This window comes from Anser anser (assembly GCF_964211835.1).
Source record: "Anser anser genome assembly, chromosome: 13".
Classification (NCBI taxonomy): Eukaryota; Metazoa; Chordata; class Aves; order Anseriformes; family Anatidae; genus Anser; species Anser anser.
In genome coordinates, this window is record NC_139734.1 from 23554282 (window position 1) to 23572881 (window position 18600).

The 18600-nt window shown below is 42.8% G+C and overlaps 1 protein-coding gene and 2 pseudogenes across 3 annotated transcripts in view; 1 reads left to right on the top strand and 2 right to left on the bottom strand.

Annotated features, from left to right (window-relative positions):
* Nucleotides 1–287: 287 nt before the first annotated feature.
* Nucleotides 288–1114, bottom strand: LOC310880718 (voltage-gated potassium channel KCNC1-like; annotated as a pseudogene). Its single transcript has one exon. The product of its transcript is annotated as a voltage-gated potassium channel KCNC1-like (transcript).
* LOC310880719 (voltage-gated potassium channel KCNC1-like) lies at nucleotides 1107–2219 on the bottom strand (annotated as a pseudogene). The gene has a single exon. The product of its transcript is annotated as a voltage-gated potassium channel KCNC1-like (transcript).
* A 6536-nt stretch (nucleotides 2220–8755) lies between these two features.
* Nucleotides 8756–18600, top strand: part of LAS1L (LAS1 like ribosome biogenesis factor) — a 30933-nt gene continuing 21088 nt past the window's right edge. The window contains exons 1-7 of the mRNA XM_083797337.1: nucleotides 8756–8959; nucleotides 9623–9748; nucleotides 9942–10011; nucleotides 11114–11195; nucleotides 12393–12596; nucleotides 13642–13688; nucleotides 15262–15371. Coding sequence (XP_083653463.1) covers nucleotides 8787–8959; nucleotides 9623–9748; nucleotides 9942–10011; nucleotides 11114–11195; nucleotides 12393–12596; nucleotides 13642–13688; nucleotides 15262–15371 — 812 coding nt within the window. The 5' untranslated portion in view covers nucleotides 8756–8786. The remainder of the gene's footprint in view (nucleotides 8960–9622; nucleotides 9749–9941; nucleotides 10012–11113; nucleotides 11196–12392; nucleotides 12597–13641; nucleotides 13689–15261; nucleotides 15372–18600) is intronic.

Genomic DNA, 18600 nt, shown 5'->3' on the forward strand with positions numbered 1-18600 from the left:
TGTAATGCAGCATCACAGCTTCTCTCCTCACAGCTAGATGAGAGAGTGCAACTGTGGCATATAAAAGAGCATGTGATGCAGTACTGTATGGGAAAGACACATGGGATTCAACAGGTCTGACCACCTGTGCATCATGTACTACAAAGTGAGGCCTCACCATTGGTTTGAAATATGCTAAGGCAGCAACTAAGTGCACTAAGAACTATATGCTCTCCCTTCCTACCAAAGGGAATAAGCCATGCTGAATCTTTATTGCTCCACAGCAAAGGGGAACAGAGGTTCTGATGTCAATGGTGTTGATGCTTCTTGATCCTTTTCAGGTTCCATTTGAAGATAGCAATGTCGTAATAGTTTTTAAACTTCACCAGGAAAATGGGGATTGAATGATGATAGTTAACATGACAAATACTGCAGCTAAGGCTGCTGTCACTTGGCCAGCTGTGGTGAGAGGGATGACATCTCCATAGTCCACTGTAGTGAGTGTGATCAGTGCCCACCAGAAGCAAAGAAGAATGTTAGTGAAGTGTAGCTTCTTTTTGTAGGAAGGATGACTACCCAGCAACTCCCCATAGAAAAAGAGAGAGACAAAGAAGAGTGTCTGAAAGGTCAAAATCATCAGCAGGATTCAAAACTCTCTGGGAATAGACTTGAGGGTGTAGCACTGAACTCTGAAGATCAGTGTTGTTTCTATCAGGTTTGGTATCTTCAGGAGTTTGAAGAAATGGACAATGCAAGTAAAGCCCAATCAAAACACCAGGCTTGTCATTCTCTGAATTTGCCCATCCACAAAGAGTTCAATATAAACGGGGAAGAGGGAGAGGAAGTCAACCACATTCAAGAGATTTTGGAAGAACTTCTTGTCTGGACAGAAACAAAATTGCACAGAGAACTCAAAAGTAAACCAGAGGACACAGAAAAGCTCCAGATGAACCAAGTAGGCAGCCTGGTGGTAATAGGGTTCATAGTAGTTGTGGGAGACCTCAGCACTGCTAACAAAGGTGAAGTTAGCAGTAAAGAACTCAAATTGTGCCTTGGTCTCCTCACAGAATATGAGAATTCCAAAGATGAACAGCAGAGAAACAAAAGCCAGGCACTGCAGAGGGAGGAAAGGGCATACGTGCAATTAGTCCAACAAACAGGTATCGCATAACTTCACAGCCCCACCACAACCCTATGATCCTCTCTACAGGCACAGTACAATTCCAGACAATCTTTTTCAAATCACCTGCTCAGCACTGTTTTGCACACATGACATGTATTTTCTCCTTTCAAATTTGAAAAACCACAGAGAGGATTGGGTTCAAAGAAAAAATATACTTAACTCCTGTATCTGAATTTGTAAGGAAGGAAAAATATCTGACATGCTGGACTAATGCAGACAGACTTACTCTAAGAGCCTCTCCAGGACAAAATATTGGCTCAGGATATGCTAGCAGTGCAGAAAAGCATCTTCTGTTGTCTCAGACTTGCATTTGTTGCTCGGCATACCTGAGGTTTGAAAGAGGCACAGGGCATGCATTCTTTTACAGAGAACAGGGACAAGAGGTGAGAAAAATGAGTTGTCTGTTAATGAGAAGAGAGAGGTTTGTTGGTTTGTTTTAATCCGGTACTCCAAATATGGTTATCAAAGCCCCAAACTCATTAGTATTTTTCATGGACCCATTCCAGTAATCCCAAAGGGCACAGGCTGTGTGCATCTCCACATATAAAATTACTTTAGCACTGAAAGAGGAAAAGTTTTTTTCAAAGACAGACCAAATCTTTGGCTGCCACCTGCTTCTCCAGCTCTCTCTTCTTTCTGTCTGGACTATAGGGCACTGGTTATCAGTCTGTTCATTTTCACCCCAAATGTCCAACTCCTCTAAGTGTACTTCTTTGTTATTCAGCTTCAGCCAGCAGCAGGATGCTAATTGTGCCTCCTTTATCTCCCCAAAAGCCAGCTCTTCTTCTAAGACTGACCTACAGGTATCTATGGGGCAGTGGAAATGTTTGGTCCTACAATAATTCAATATGAGCCTGAAGATCTCAGCACTCCTATCAAAAAAGAACACTTTAATGGTGGGATCATAGTCATAAATGCCTGGGGCATGGGACTCCATGAGGCTGCACAGCTTAGTCCCTGGAAAGATGCGAAGGGTGCTGCTCTATGTCTCATATATGACTCCCCCAATATTCAGGATGATTTTTTCCTTGGAGTCATCTTTCTGTGAGGGAGCCATATGTTGCCTCAAGCTTTTGTTTATCTTCAGTGAAAAAGAGAACACAAATTAAAAGTAAAGTAGTAAAGTTCTGGGGCAGGAAGGTTTTCCAGGATACCTCATTCCAGTGCTTTTAAAGCACATTTTGTACAGGAAACCTGTATCTCCTATGAGGAGGAAAACCTCTGCCATTCCCCATCATATTCAGTGCCTGTTCCTACACTCTGCTCCATGGTTGTTTTGTCTAAGCACTTTTCAGGAAATGCAAGAAAGAAAGTGACAAACATATGGCTTGTACTGCTCCCCCTCTCAGCCTCTCCCTAGGGGGAGAGAGAGCACAGAGTCCAGAGCTATATCACCTCTCCCTCTGCAGGAAGCTGCTCCCTACCTGGAGCATTTATGCAGGACTCCTAGACAAGATAAAAATGATAAAAATGTAGAATAACATGCTTTCTCCTCCTTCAGGGCTGTCTCACATATCTGAAGAGCATCAGAACCTACTGCCAAGCCTCTGGCATCAGAAAGCATGTTCAGTTGCTTATTTCCTGTAATACATCCCTTGACAAGCATCACACATGTGAGGCTTGACCCAGCATCCCCTGCATTCAGTGTAGAACTTCTGCTGACTTCACTGAATGCAGGATTAAGCATAAGGACTACAAGGGTGCAGACATTGCTTTGTACTTGCTGCACAGGTATCCACACATAATTCACAGATTCACAGATTTCTCTAGGTTGGAAGAGACCTCAAGATCATCGAGTCCAACCTCCGACCTAACACTAAGTACTCCACTAAACCATATCCCTAAGCTCTACATCTAAACGTCTTTTAAAGACCTCCAGGGATGGTGACTCCACCACCTCCCTGGGCAGCCCGTTCCAATGCTTAATAACCCTTTCGGTAAAGAAGTACTTCCTAACATCCAACCTAAAACTCCCCTGTCGCAACTTTAGCCCATTCCCCCTCGTCCTGTCACTAGGCACGTGGGAGAATAGACCAACCCCCACCTCTCTACAGCCTCCTTTCAGGTAACTGTAGAGAGCGATGAGGTCGCCCCTGAGCCTCCTCTTCTCCAGGCTGAACAAGCCCAGCTCCCTCAGCCGCTCCTCGTAAGACTTGTTCTCCAGACCCCTCACCAGCTTGGTCGCCCTTCTCTGGACTCGCTCGAGCACGTCCATGTCCTTCCTGTAGCGAGGGGCCCAAAACTGAACACAGTACTCGAGGTGCGGCCTCACCAGAGCCGAGTACAGGGGCACAATCACTTCCCTCGACCTGCTGGCCACACTGCTTCTTATACAGGCCAGGATGCCGTTGGCCTTCTTGGCCACCTGAGCACACTGCTGGCTCATATTCAGCCGACTATCCACCAATACTCCCAGGTCCTTCTCGGCCAGGCAGCTTTAATGATTCTTAGCAGGTTAGAGTAATTACTCATTCAGAAAATCTGAGCTACATTGGCCTCCGTTGCGTAGCTGTGTAAAGAACACAGTGTTATTTGAGATCCCTGCTAAACTTGTCTTTATCTGTTTAGAATTTCAGATACCTCTCACTTAGCATACTAATCCCCATGTGAGAAATGAGCCAAGAAGTAGCATTTCATATTCTTACCTTTGCAACTCTGCAAACAGAGGAAAGGAGAAGAGACTGGGAAGGACAGAGACAAATTCAGTGCAAACATAATGTTCGGTGGCTAGTGTCCAAAGCTCAAGTCTCAGATGCCAGAAAACAAAACCAGCCAATAGCACAGAAGAGGTGCAGAGGCCCCAATCTCTCGTTCTCTGACCTACCAGCAGTCACTCTCCACGCTCTAGGGAATAACACACAAAAAAGAAGGCAACAGCTGCCAGTACAGATGCACTCCTGACTGCTCTGCCACCCACTGCTCTCCTAACAACCTCAAAGGGCCAGGGTGTTTGGTGAATACGTGGAGCTCAAATGTCTTACAACCAATTAGAGATTAAATTGTCAAGCCATAGAAAGGCAGATAGAGCATCGTTCTTTCTTAGCTGTGCCTTATTCAATTTAAAAAATAACATAAAAAACAACAGAAGCAAACAACCAACAACAACAACAAAGACTCAACTCACATCTTCTTGACACACTCCCTCCTTTTTAATTGGTTTAAAGGGCTTTTACTTCATTTCTGGGTACCCCAAAGCTTAATCTTTTGCACCCCCTCATTTTAAGTGCATTTATTGGTCATTGATTACTCCGGGAAGAAGTCTGGCACACAGTTGTTGATCCCAGTCAAAAAAAAAAAAAAAGAAAATGAAAGAAAGCATGTTGCACTGCACATTAAATTTCCTTTCTGTTGATATTCCAAGACTGTTTCTAGGTATCACCTCTGCTTATTTCAATCCCTCTGGAAAGAAATCAGGAAAAGGAATTTCCCTCTTCCCAGCCAGAGCAAGATTATTCAGAAAGGCTCTGGAGGCTTCTTTTTCAGTTATACAAGAGAAAAGCAGTTTCAGGTCCTTTTAGAGAAAGTATTATCACAGTTTACCTCCTGGATTTTCTTTATTTTAATCCACTACCTACATTACCCTGATACATTGAAATCTCTTTCCAAAGAGGTTTTCTGTCTAGGCCTTTTTAGCTAAACAGCAGTCTGGTTCTTTGTTCCTCACCGGCACTTCACCTGTAGGTACAAGTAACCACATTTGCCCTAACCATTCAGATTCCCAAAGTACTACAGGGACACCACAGACAATCTTGTCCTCTTCTCTCAGCTGATACCACATTAAGGATGCAGAAACTGGTATAGCAAATTGCTGCCAACCTTGGGTGGGTCATTCAGGACAACAAGCCATCTTTGCCCACCACTTCCCAGTTTTGCACAGAGCAACCTCATGGCCAGACATCACAAACAAAGCAATAGCACAAGCATAATTCCCCTTTGATCCAGACTCTGAAAGCACATGAAGCATGTGAAATCTGTGCTAGTTCAGCCCTTGCTTCCATTTCCCTCTATTACAGACATCAAATTCTTCACATCTTTCTTGCTCTCCAGAGAGAGTAAGAATGAAAAATACTCCTTTAAATTTAATCTCTGATACGTCTCTGAGGATACGGAAGCAGGAACAGGTAGTCTGATCAAGTCTGATGCATCCTATCTGTTCCACATCATTGCAGTATTTGGCTTTTACAGACTTTGCATTGCAGTTGACTTCTGAAACCCTGAAAGAATTTGGAAAGCAAAATGACACGATGTTCCTGTACTCTGAATAAGACCCCTTGATTGCAGTAAACAGCTTGTGATTTCAGAACATTTTTAAAGCAGATGAAAAGTGCTATTCCATTTCCAGAGAACAGGGCCCTGCTCCAATTTTTGTCCCTGTCTCATACCTTCTGAGAATTCACTTTCAGTGCATGAGACACCGCAGGAGTTTGGCAACAAATGTCAAATCTGTTCCCTCAGCCTTGCAGTTCTTCTGAGTAATGAAACTTTTGTTTCGTTTTGACCTACCAAAGAACACAGCAGACTTTTGGGGGTGTGGGCATGAGGCTGAACTGATATATTATTCAAAGATGGCATTTTAACAGAACTCATTCAGCTTTGCTGGACACTGAACTGCTTCAAATGCTGATGACTAAATCCATATACTAATGAGTTCTGAGCAACCTTCTGATTTTCCAGTCCCAGAATTTCTGTAGCATTTCTGTCCCATAATCTTCTGTATTTAACAAATATTTTGTAATGGGCAGAGTTTCTAGATTTTTTTTTCTATTGACTCACGTTGAGAAGCACATGTTCTGAACTATGCAATCAGGTATACTCATGTTAGTCCAAAGTAGTGTAGGCTTCATTAACTGCACTTGTGCTAGAATATAAAAGGAATTTTAGCTTTCCAGTATAAGCAGAGAATGCTCATAAAAACCTGTTGAGGATGATTAACAGTTCTGCAAACAAAATCTTGCTTCTGAATATTGAATAAAAAGCTTAAGCTACCCTAAAATCCAGACAGTCTTGGGGAAAGACAGAACCAATCTACAGAAGGGCCTGTAGCTACTCAGAACAATCCTCAGTACTGTTGAAAACAAGGGTCTGAAAGACATCTTATCTGGAAGAAAAGTCCTTTTGAGTATTTGGAACAAGCATATCCACCCAGTTTCTTTGGCCTCAGACATTCATTAAGCAAAACCGTTGATGGAAATTGTCTGTTCTCTTTCTCTTTCAACTTACTAACAGGTATTTAAACTCAAGAGGGTCACTGTTATTCAATATTTTCCTAGATATGGACTCCGTACACTAAAGAACAATGGAGCAAGTAATCCTGGAAATCACTTCCATGCACATGAAGGACGAAAAAGTCATCTGATGTTTTTGCTTCTCCTTCTGATTGACAAAAACCAGACAGACTTCACACCTCCTCAGCCTTCAAGCTAGGTAGCTGATTCCTGCAGAGAAAGACAGACTGTTCTTCTGATTTGTGGGATATTTTCTTGTAAAGAAATAAGATATCCAAAAGTCTGACCTGTATGGTTAAGCAGCTTCAACAAGTTTTGGCATTACCTGCTGGTATTTATAGGTTATATAGGAAATGGGTGAATAGGCTAAAATCAGGATAACATATTACACTTACCTTTTCTGAACATCAGGCTAGGTAAAAGTGTCCTTTTGTACATTGCTGTATGTTCTTCCTCAATAAGATAATATGCAAGAAGCTGAGGCACTAACTACAACATCAATTTGCTCAGGATCATAAGGCCAGATACCTCCTGTTACATCCAGCAACAAAGTCTGTCTACCCTTTCATCAGATCACAAAAGGTAAATATTTACATTCAGATAGAATGTTGTATTGTCACCCTTCACAAACATTTTTTTTACCTCCATATAGGCAGAAAATAGTTCTTTCAATTTTCTGCACAACTTGGTTTTACGTCAATGGGTAACATAAATATACAATAAAGCAAGTATTTTCTTAGTATTTTTCAATTTCTATGCTGGTAAAAATTACAGATTCAGCTATTCCCCAACTTAATCTCTCAAGTATGTTTAGAGAAGAGAAACAACGCAGCAGACAATGAAAAATTACCTACAAACTGTTTTTCAAAGAAAATGGAACACTACAGAATTTCATATAGGTGCAGCCATAAAATCAAAGCTTTTACTAAAGAAGGGGGAGGTGAGTGGTCGTCCCCTTATTTTGGAAAATCCATGCATTTGTAACCCATCCATACAATGATGATTTCGACCTCCTGATGTACTCAGCTTAAGAAAGGGAAGTAAATCCGACTGGAAAAAAAACAGGTGGATACATTAATCTAGGTTACATTACATAAATCATGACCTTTGATCAAACCCCAGAACACATCTAAAACTTGTATTTATAACACACACAATACAATTCATTATGGACCAATGCAGGAAAGCAGCTGTACTGCAATTAGAATTTTACTGTATCAGCACATGCCTTTGTGTATTACTGTGTCTAAGGAGTTCCCTATCTGCTTGTTTGGATGCAGGTCCCTGTTCCCCAGGCATGCAAAATGATTTTCCAAAGTGCCAATTTTTGCAAGTTACAGCTGCATGAAGAGGGCAAGGTGGCGCTCTCAGGAAGGTACTATCTGAAAGAAAATATTAACAGAAATACTTTTTCTGTGATCTCATTTACAAAACTTATTTACCACAGTAGTAGAAGGATTGGATTTTGGTCGATTTCTGCTGTGGCTCAACTTTATTTTTATCCACTGCTTTTGCTTAGGGTCTTTATTCTCCTTAGTAACAGAAAATCAATCAATCAAACAAACAAAAAAGTTCCATTTTTTATTATGATTATTAATTTTAAAAATGTTAAATTTAAATGTCATCTAATATGATTTGACTCAGATCACACACCAAGCTCCTGGTATGGCTGAAAACCCCCACATCTTGTGTATAATACTCTGTATTTTCCAGCAGGTCTTCCTAAGTAACCAGAACCCAAGGCTTAGCTTTGCTGCTGGCAATGTCACTGCGAGCAGCTCCCATGGGCTTCCAGCTCCAGCACGTTTTTCCCATCCCACCTTGCAGTTCTGTCTTCCCCTGGCCTCTAACATAAGCATATTCCTGGGCTCGCACAAACTGCCTGACGAGAATCATAGAATCACAGAATCACAGAATAACCTGAGTCGGAAGGGACCCACAAGGATCATCGAGCCCAACTCCTGGCACCACACAGGTCTGCCCAAAATTTCAGACCATGTGACTAAGCGCACAGTCCAATCGCTTCTTAAACTGCGACAGGCTTGGTGCAGTGACTGCTTCCCTGGGGAGCCTGTTCCAGTGGGCGACCACCCTCTCGGTGAAGAGCCTCTTCCTGATGTGTAGCCTAAACCTCCCCTGCCTCAGCTTGACACCATTCCCGCGGGTCCTATCACTGGTGACTAAGGAGAACAGATCGGCGTCACTGGTGACTAGAGAGGATAGATCGGCGAGAGAACAGGCGATTAAAACAAACAAACAAGCAAAAAACAAACAAAAAACCACACCACAATCCCCGCAACCCAGCGCCCTCCCGCCGCCCCTGGGCAGCCGGAAGCGGCGCGCCCCGCCCCGGGCCGGGGCGGCGGAAGCCGGGCGGGGGGCGCGGGGCGGGCGGCGGCATGGCGGGCGGGCGGCAGTGGCTGTCCGGGACCCGCAGGCGGCTGAAGCCGCTGCGGACGGTGGTGGCGTGGAGGGGCAGGGCGGAGTGGGACCAGGTGATGGTGGGGCTGTACTGCGGGGACGGCCGGCTGCAGCAGGAGGCGCTGGATCGGGTCTCGGCCTGGAAGAGCCGGTACGGGCCGCGCGCCGGCGTGGAGCGGGAGCGGGAGCGGGGAGCGGCCCTGCGGGGCCGTCGCTGCCTCCCGGGCCGCCCCCTGCGGTCCCTGAAGCGGCCGTGCCGGCTGCGCGCCCCGGGCTGCTCCGGCACGGCCTGTCGGGGCCGCAGGGCCGGCCGCAGCGGCGTGCGCAGCCGCGGGCGCCTCGTCCTGCGGGGCCCCGTCTCTGGGCAGTCGCCTTCGGACACACGGATGGCGCCGGTAATAGCGCGGCGCCTCGGGCGCGGGGGGAGGCAGAAGCCCTGCGTGTCCGGAGCTTCCCGGACTCGTTCCGCTCAGGACAGTGCGGCGCTCTGAGCGCGTCCGGGGTCCCCACGTCGCTTTACTTTGTGTTGCCTCTGCTGCACCGTAAAGGAATCCGGTCCAGTTATAGCGACTCGTGCTGTATGAGTGACATGAGTGCTGACGTTTGGCATGTCAGTAGGTACTCATTTAACCTGCCTAGGAGCAGCCGTGTAATCACTGTTCCAATTAAAAGTCTTCTGGAAGAAGCCTTACTGTCTGCATACCTGTTCTCAGGCTGCTTAGTACCACAAAGCACAAAAAGTATTGTGAAGGCTACCCTTTTTGTAGGGGGAGTGTATTCTTGTGAGGCTGCTCATCATTTCTTTAATTTCTAGGTATGGCCCCAAAATGCCTCTTGCAGTGGATTGTACTGCCGAACTGATTCGTTGCAAGGTTCTGGATTCATCTGGCAGACTGAGGTCACACGAGCTCATCCTGTCCTATGGTCTGGCCCTTGTAAGGTAGGACTCTGAAGGCCTCTGTCCTGCAAGGAAAAGAGAGATCTGGACAGAGAGCATTATTCAGCTGTCTTATTTCACTTTAGGTCTCTGAGACCCCAGTGTTGTATGGTTTGTGGGGGATTTGTCTCTGGGGTTCCAAGTTTCTTTGCAGCTTTTGATAAAGTTATTTATCTTTTCTGTAACCTGCATGCAGATTTGTCAACTTGATCACAGAAAGGAAACAGAAAATGGTCAGCATTCCGCTGAGACAATTAGCCATAGAGGTAAATATTTAATAAAAGTTAACCAATAACTTATATATATACAGAGAGCACGTACATTGACTATTAATAACATTAGGAGGAGTTGTCAGGGTCATTCTTTCGTAAGCAAAATAATGGATACGGATGCCTGTACTCTCCAACTGCAAAGCTTTGAAGACGCTTGATGTTCTTTAAAGTCAAATTAGGAGTAACAACGGCTGATGATGTTCACTAAAACATTTTGAATCCTGTGTGATTGAATCTTTAGATGCAAATAGTCCCACTTGACATATATGCCACCTGTTTTTATTACTGAGAGATGGAAAAAGAGCTAAGTCTATAGTTTATAAATTCAATTCTTTGAGAACCAAGATAATGCATTAAAAGCACTTAGTTATATTTGCAGGTATTTTCATCTTGTCATTCTCAGTTGTTTAAGGTGAGTTTCTGTTTGGAGGATGGAACATTCAAGGTGTAGTAGTAACTTGAGTCCTTTTATTGCCAGCTGCACTGAGCATCGTTTCTGGGTTTGAACAGCAAATTTTGACAGGGATGAGCAGATAGTATTTGCGACTCCTAGATATGCAGCCTTGTCCAATGACTCTATATGGGGATGGAGAATTGTTTTCTGTTTGTTTTTTAAGAAAACTGCTGCTACTCACTTTTTAACACTGATCAAACTTGCAAATAGAGACCTTTAATAATTAAAGTCAGTTATCCGTGGGAAAAATGCAAATACAACTTACAGTATATATGATTTGAGTATTTTGTATGATATGATCATATCTTCATTACAAACTGTCATCCAGAATGTTTCATCAGTTTAAATACAGTTTAACTGGTTGATACATCATTAAGTTACACATAGTGCCTCTGACTGAAAAGACAGCTGTTGTTGCAAGAAAAGTTGAAAAACTTAAACTGCGAAATCCGGCGTTTGTATGGATGCTAGGCCCCAGGAGGACCGGGGTCAGAGAGGAGGGGTCTCAGCCCACCCTTGAAAGGGGAAGCTAGAGTAGTTGTTCCCACTCGGGAAGAGGTTGTCTGCAGCCTTGCAGAGCTGCGTACGGTTGGACCCGATGCCGTGGGAGTTTTGTGGTGATGCCTGTAGCTGCTATTGCAGGTGGATATCCCCATCTGGGTCGTGGATCTCCGCCATGAGCTGACCCACGGGAAGCTGCCCCGCCTGGCTCTGTGCCGCAAGGGTGAGTGCCACTGTCGGATGGTGTGGGAGGGCCTTGCCTGCAGTGAACTCGGGCAGCGGTGTCCCCTCAGGCCGCATCACAACAGGTACAGAGCCCTGAGGGGAGCAGCCCTCCCTGCTGGGGCCCTGCTGAGCGGGCTGGGGGCTCATCCTCATGGGGAGAGTTGTGGTGTGAAATGCCTGTGACAGTGTGCCGCAGCCTTGTGGGGATAGCTGAAGCGTGCCCATTGAGGAGCATGCAGAAAAGGAGGGGAAACCAAGGCTGTGGAGGGGATGTTGCTCTTCACTCTCCCCTGCCTTGTGTTGTTGGGAGAGGTGGGGCAGAATCCCAGTTTTTGGGAAGGGGAAAGTGCAACTGGATGTAGCCAACGTTAGGCTTTCAAAAAGGACTGGAGGTTCTCTAACTTTGTGGGGAGGAATGACCTTCCATTTATTTGATGGGGCAGGTGTTCAGACACTTTCTCCTTCCCCTGAAAAAAAAATACTGGAAACAGTAGTTCAGCCCTATTGTTTCTTTACAGCACATAAAGTTCATGTCAGGGAAGGAGGTGAATGCTTTTCCTGATGGTTTAGATGTACCCAAGACTGTTAAAAAAATCAGTTTAGGGGGAGATGCAGTAGGTCACACAACCCTGAATAAATGACCAGCTCATAGCCTATGAAGGAATTCCTGGGAATTTGGGGTTAAACACTGAGGAGCCAGAGACATAACCTTCGGCAGGGTCCTAAATTGAACTTGGTAGCAAAATAGTGATGGGATAAAAGGGTTTCTCTTTCCATTCTATCTAAGGTATGCCTACTGTAGTCTGCACCAAAAAAAAAATATTTTTGCTTTAGACATTGTGTTGATAATAGGGCTATAAAATAATTGACTTGTTTTCTCATCAGAATGCCACTGCTGGGACTTAGTTTCCGCTTAAATGTGGTGTAGCTTGAGTAAGGAGTGTCCAATCTGTTTTGTTGCCAAAAAGGCAGTGGGTAGGTGTTACCAGGGCTGCAATACTGTATTGTGTGGGTTTTTGTTTTGTTTTGTTTTTCTAAACTCACTCACCTTTTCATTAATAGAATTGTATGTGATTTCAGGGTTTGTTAATGGTGTTTCTTTTCACAATGCAAGTTAGCAATATGCCACCTGCATTTTTTGTTAAATAGGAAAGTAAACCTCACTGAGAAGAGAGTGTTTTATGTTCTCCGTTAGGTTGTGATGTTGTGCTGGACTGGCTACGAAAGACATATTGGAGCCGTCAGTTGGGCAATAATTTGTGTGAAGAAAGTGAGGAGGAGGAGGAGGAGGAGGAAGAGGAGCAGGAAGCGATGGAAGCAAACACAGAATTGGACAATGACACATGGGAGGTTCAAACCCCACAGCATGAGGCCTGTCAGAAGCACAAGGAATTCCATGGTAGGTGTCCCTGGAACAATAGCAGATAAAAAGAATTAGATCTGTCCCATCCTAGCAAAACAGTATTATCTTTGATCCCTGACAATGGATAAAGGTATACCTTCAGTTCACATTTTGGGATTGCTTTTTGGATCTTGATGGATTCTGTGGTAACTGACTTTTCTGACCTAAGTTCACTGAATTAGTCACATAAAATCTTTTACTTGTATTGAATATGCAGTATCGTAATCAGTAACAGCAGTGACACGGGGATGGTTTAAGACCAAGCATTGTGAAAGTTAATTCTAGTGTTCTGACGGCCATAACTTTGGGTTTGAGATGGCTACTGAAAAAGTAGACTATGTTCCTTTTACAGCCCTCAAAACATTGTCAGTTCATAACTTGAGCAGGAGCAGAATAAAGGCAGTTCAGCTAGTTTCTATGTACTTAGCATGTAGACAGGAAATCACTAGCTGCCAGTAGTATGTTTAAAAAAAACAACACATACACACAAAAAACACAGGTGACTCAACCAGAACATAAGCTGGTAAGACATAAAGTGCAAAAACAATGGCAGAAGTTTGGTAAACTGTTCCAGTGGTTGCTTTTTCATCACCAGAAGTCTCTGAACCCTATAATCAGAAGCTTTACTCAATAGATTTGATTGACTTACTGGAGGAAGCCTTCTAGTCTGTTTCAAGTGAGATTTTAGAGTAGCTTCTCTCAGGCTGAGAAAGTTGGGGTTGTTCAGCCTGGAGAAGAGAAATCTCGAGGGAGACCTTATAGTGGCCAATTTATGGTTTTTTTTTGAGCTGTCTGCATTTATCCAACTTGTGTTTGTCCACTGCTAGTGATAAAATACTGAACCCCTAGTTCAACACCACTTGATAAGATTTACATTGCCAGAAAAGTCTGGAAGTTGCAGGAGTCTTCAGAGTATTGCCTAAGACAGAACTGCAGCTCACAGCTGTAGAACTGCAGAACTAAACAGCTTGCCTATATACAAGAAAACATTGTATAGTTGATCCATTCCCTGTTTAAACTATGTATTTATGCTTATTTCTAGAAAAAGTCAGAGATGTGCTGATATCCTACAAAGATGAGCAATTTCGGGTAAGTATAGTCTGACCTGCTTTTCCCTTTGCTCAGACAGAATTCTGTTTTACAGGTGCTATTTCATAGAATCATAGAATATCCTGAGTTGAAAGGGACCCCATTAAGATCACTGAGTCCAACTTCTGGATTATGTCCAAATTATGTCCAATGTTCATCACTTAAAATTGCGTTTAGAAGAATTTACAATGTTGGTAGGTAGGTTGTTGACAGAATACAAACATCAGCAAAAAAAAAAAAGTGTTAATTCCTCTAAAGGATAAATGTAAGGCCTGAAGTCACTGGAGAAATAACTTTAGCTTTCAATTCATTTCTCACCTACTCTTTGAATACTTGAGTGTAGGATGCTGATGGGATCCTAGTGGTAGCATTATTCAGCTACCCCACCACCACCATCACCACCAGTTGTTTTGTCTTTAAAGCTTTTCAAATATTCCATCTTCACACTGTCAAGTCAGAATGGAGAGAGTTATATTTGCTTGCAGTTTGAGTGTGCTTTAAAGCAACTGTTCATAGCCAAACACCTGTTAGATGTACAATTCTTTTCCTTGCCTTCTGAAAAAATGTGGGGAGCTATGAGGGAATTCTTTTAAATCTGTATAGCTCTTTGGTTTGGAGAGCTTGTCTTTTCATTCATGCTTTCTTATTGCAAAGAGATTTAATAAAGTATAATTATAATATAACATAGTTCAACAGCAAAATGACTAGGCATGTATTGGGCCTCTCCTGTCATCTTAGAGGAAAAAGTGAGAATTTCATTACTGTTCCTGAGTAGAAAAACTAATTACTATTTCCATAAATTCAAGGGTGTTTTTTATTTTGGAGTTGTATTTTTTGGTCATTTTCCCAGGATTACTTTGTTTTGAGGGTAATGCAAAGTAGGGGAGTAGGAAGAAAGATTGTGTAGAAGGAGAAAACCTGGGCTTTGCGTTATTCTTAAAACTGCAAATGATAAAAGTTCCTGCATTCTTCCCATACTAGCTTTTCTTTCTTCATTCTTTCCGCAGTTCTGGGTAGGTTAAGACATTTATAGGAAAAACACAATTGTAATCAGAATTAAATCTGTTTTCATCCCCTGGCAATCATAGGAGCATTTAATGACTAAGGCTTAATGAAGTAATTCTGTCTGCAGTCTAGGGGTTTATATATGCCAGTCTCTCTATCCCATTAACAGCTGTTAATGAAGGCACAATACCCTAAGACAAACTCAGTTTGAACCAAGTAATCTTGATTTCTAGGCCCCTGCTTTATTCTCTAATCCGTATTCATTTATTAGATTCAGCCAGATAGCCTTCCTTTTATACTGCTACTGCATTATATTCAAGGATGTAATATGTTGCTTATTTTTAGAGACTCCTTGGTGCTACCACCTTTTTAGTGCAGTTTTTTTTCTGAGTATGACATGACTTATATTAATTTTTAATATACCCCTAGGAAAGGGAACTTTGTGAGTCTTTTTCAAGTGCTCTTTATGAAGTACATATCACATGGGCATCTGGTTTTCATAGCAGTGCCTTTCTGTTGACCATTGGAGTATATTTTCTGTTAACACTTGGATTTTTCCTTCACTCAGGTTATGCAGACAGTCCAGTCTGTTTCGAAGTCTCGAGAATTGTGGTCTAATTCTTCTTCAGAGGTGGACTGGATTTTGGCTCAGATCAAAGACTTGATGCAAGAGAACAGGTACATCTCTGATAAGGAACTGAGGTGAAAGGTACAGTGCAGAGCTGAGCCTGTACACCTGTTGCACTACCTTTTCACTGTGTGTTGTTTAGCTGATCCTGGAAAAGGCAATTGGTTGATTTCCTCAACATCTTTGAGCACTGAGTTGTTAATCTCTGTTAATGAATAATGTTTCTCATGCCAGATGGTCTCCCAAGTGTTGGGTGCTGTCTCTGTTTTTACTGTGCTGGCCCTCAGGCATGTCAACATCTTCAGTGTCTTCAAAAGCTCTCCCAAGAACCTTGGATAGACTTTGATTTCACAGTAATCTTTAGAGTTTTTCAAAATTGTAGGGCAATAGTTGGCCTCTTCTGTATTTTATATCCTTCTACTGCTAGAGGGCCTATTGGACCCAGCGTGCTGACACTTTATTATTGCTGTATAAATTTGCATGAAGACCCTGTCCCACTCCGACAAATGTAATCAGTGTAACTCTAGAGGGGAGAGACAATCAAATTATAAACTTGAGCCATATCTTGTGATGTTTTGAATATATATATATATATATGTCATGCAAGCTGCCGATTAGCTTAAGAGGTTATCAGATCTTGTGCCAAAACAAAACACTGAGAAAGAGACTTGCACCTTGCCCATCAGTGGCTGAGCATGGACAAATGAGCAAGAAGGCATGAAGTTTCTGTATCAAGAAGCATAACTTATTAAACATGGGAGTTCTATAACACTTAAACTGTTGCTAGAAGGTTGGAAGGTATTGGTGGAAGCAAGCAATTGCACCTATTTCTGATTCTGATACCCTTTCTCTAAGCATCCTCTCTGTTGGCCACTCTCAGGACACTGATGGACTAAAGTCTGGCCCAGTGGAGCTGCTTTTATATATAAAAAGATATTTGAACCTGGCATCAGTTACATGATAGAGAGGAAAAAGATTGCCACAGTACAAAACAAGAATTGTGAAAGGTCTGAGTGAGAACAAGAGACTTCAATCTTACATGAAATGGGTTTGGTGGGGTATGTTCAAGCAAGGGGTGTAATGTCTTGGTAACAGTTAAAAGATCTTAGAAAGACCCTTTTCATATAATGAAACTGAAGTAGTAAAGATCTTAAGGTAGTCATGTAGTTGGGGTCTTTCCACTGTTGCCTTGCTGGCATGTTCTCCTATTAGTTTATGTCTGCAAGACTTAATTGTCATGACAGTACTGTCCTATAAGTATGTGATCAAGACAAGTAGTTAATTTGGTAAATGCCATGCTTTTGATTCACTTGCTGTGCACTGATTCTCAAAAACATGCTTTTGGTATCCCGTGAAAGCGCGTTGAATCACATCCTAGCAGTTCTGGTCATTAACTTTGTATGAACCACTTGTTGCACCAGCTCTTGCTATTTGTCCCATGCAGCTGCACAAGCTGTATTCAGCCCTGATTGTGTGGATTTCCAAAAGAATCAAGAATGTGCTTCAACTATCAAATTAAATCTTCCCCCAGAATACTCAGAATCTAGATGCTTTTGACTCCATTTGTGGCCTTTGAGGCACATGTGCTTCCAAGTAGTCCTAATTTAGCTGTGAAATACCACGTGCTAGGAGATGAGAGGAGTTGTGGTAGCTTCGTTTTTGAAACCCTTGGAACTGATGTGATATGTGAGGCTACAAGCACTTGGAATACCCAGCCAGTTTCCAGGGCTCTCCAATACTTGTTCTTTACTACCTGCACAGCCAAACCGTGCTAACATTTTTCCCTTTAAGTAATTTCAAGTTTCTGTGTCAAGTACCTCACACGCTACATCTTGCTGTGAAATTCACAGGTGATTCTCAGAACTCTTTAGGCTGAATTCACCATCTCATCTGTTCTTAAACTGTTAGAATGGACAGCTAGCGAATGGGATGGGATTCTGAGGCAGGGCTATTGATTAAAACTTCACTAGTGGCTGGGCACTATCAGGAGGGTGAGGATGTGGGGAAGCTGCTTTTGAGTTTGTTCAGTGAAAGGATAATGGCATATGTGAGTATTATGACATGAGATCCTAATATGGAGATACATTTACCCCAAATGTGTAGTAAAAAGAGGAATTTCCCTTTGGAAAGACTGAGTATTTCTCTTTGGAAATACTAACTTTAATAAAAAACACCACCAATGACAACAAGCTAATATCAATAGCCAATTTTCTTCTTTGCAGTAGACTGAGTATCTCTAGAGCGTTTTCTAACTCTTAAGATACTGGTAGCAGTCTGACTGGAGGTGGTGCTTGTGTACAGCATCAACAGTTACCACAGCTTGTGGTAAGTAGCTTATCTGCTGATAAGGTTGGTTGTACTTTCCCCTCACTTCTGAAGGGTGCTCTCAAGCAAATAGCAAATACTCTGAGAGCAGTATGGCAGGAGGATCCCATGTTAGCCTGCTTGTACAAGAGTTTGTTTTCCTGCCATTAGCGTGGCACCTCTGAAACAATTTAACAGGCTTGAATTCAAGTGCTGCTTTAAGCTGTTTGAATCTACTTCGGTGGACTTCTGTTCTATTTAGGGTGATGTAACCAGAATATATACATAGCAGCCTTTTTTGCATGACTGTACAAAATACTCTGGTCTGGCAGATGTAGAGGAGACTTGAAAAGTAATCATCCCAACCCCAGCTGCACCTCTAGCTTGGATGGAATATGTGCGTTGTCATGTGCTGATGAGCAGCTTCTGTTTATATGCTCCAAAAGTGCATGCACATAGATCTGTTCTTCTGGAAAGCTGTTACTCTGGCTGACTAGTTAAGATCCTTCAGTGTTGCTGTTGTGATGGGTAGGCCTGTGTCTTTCCATGTTGGTAGGTCAAACGGAAGGGTTAGATTTTTCATCTTTAAAAAAGACCTACTTGTGGAAATATTTGGGATAGCTGTAAATTATAAACAAAACATTTAATTACTATACAAGGTGTTGTGAATTTCACTGCTTTGCATTAATTTCTTTAGAAGTTAAAGTGACAGTAGGATTGAATTGTTTTTACATCCTTCTTGCTTCAGGTGCATGTGATAGCATGGATTACAGGGCAGCAGTAAATTGTTGTGCTTAGGAGAAGATGCGTCCAAAATTAAAGCAGTTAGAAAGTTTGTCTTCTGCTTGTGAAAGTCTTAGAATTAAGTTGTTGAGGCATAGCTATTTTCCACTGACTGTTCTTGTACCAAAGACTTACTTTATCCATTCTCAGTCTCTGTTTTTGCTTCAGGTAGGCCTGGTGCTGCCATGCTTC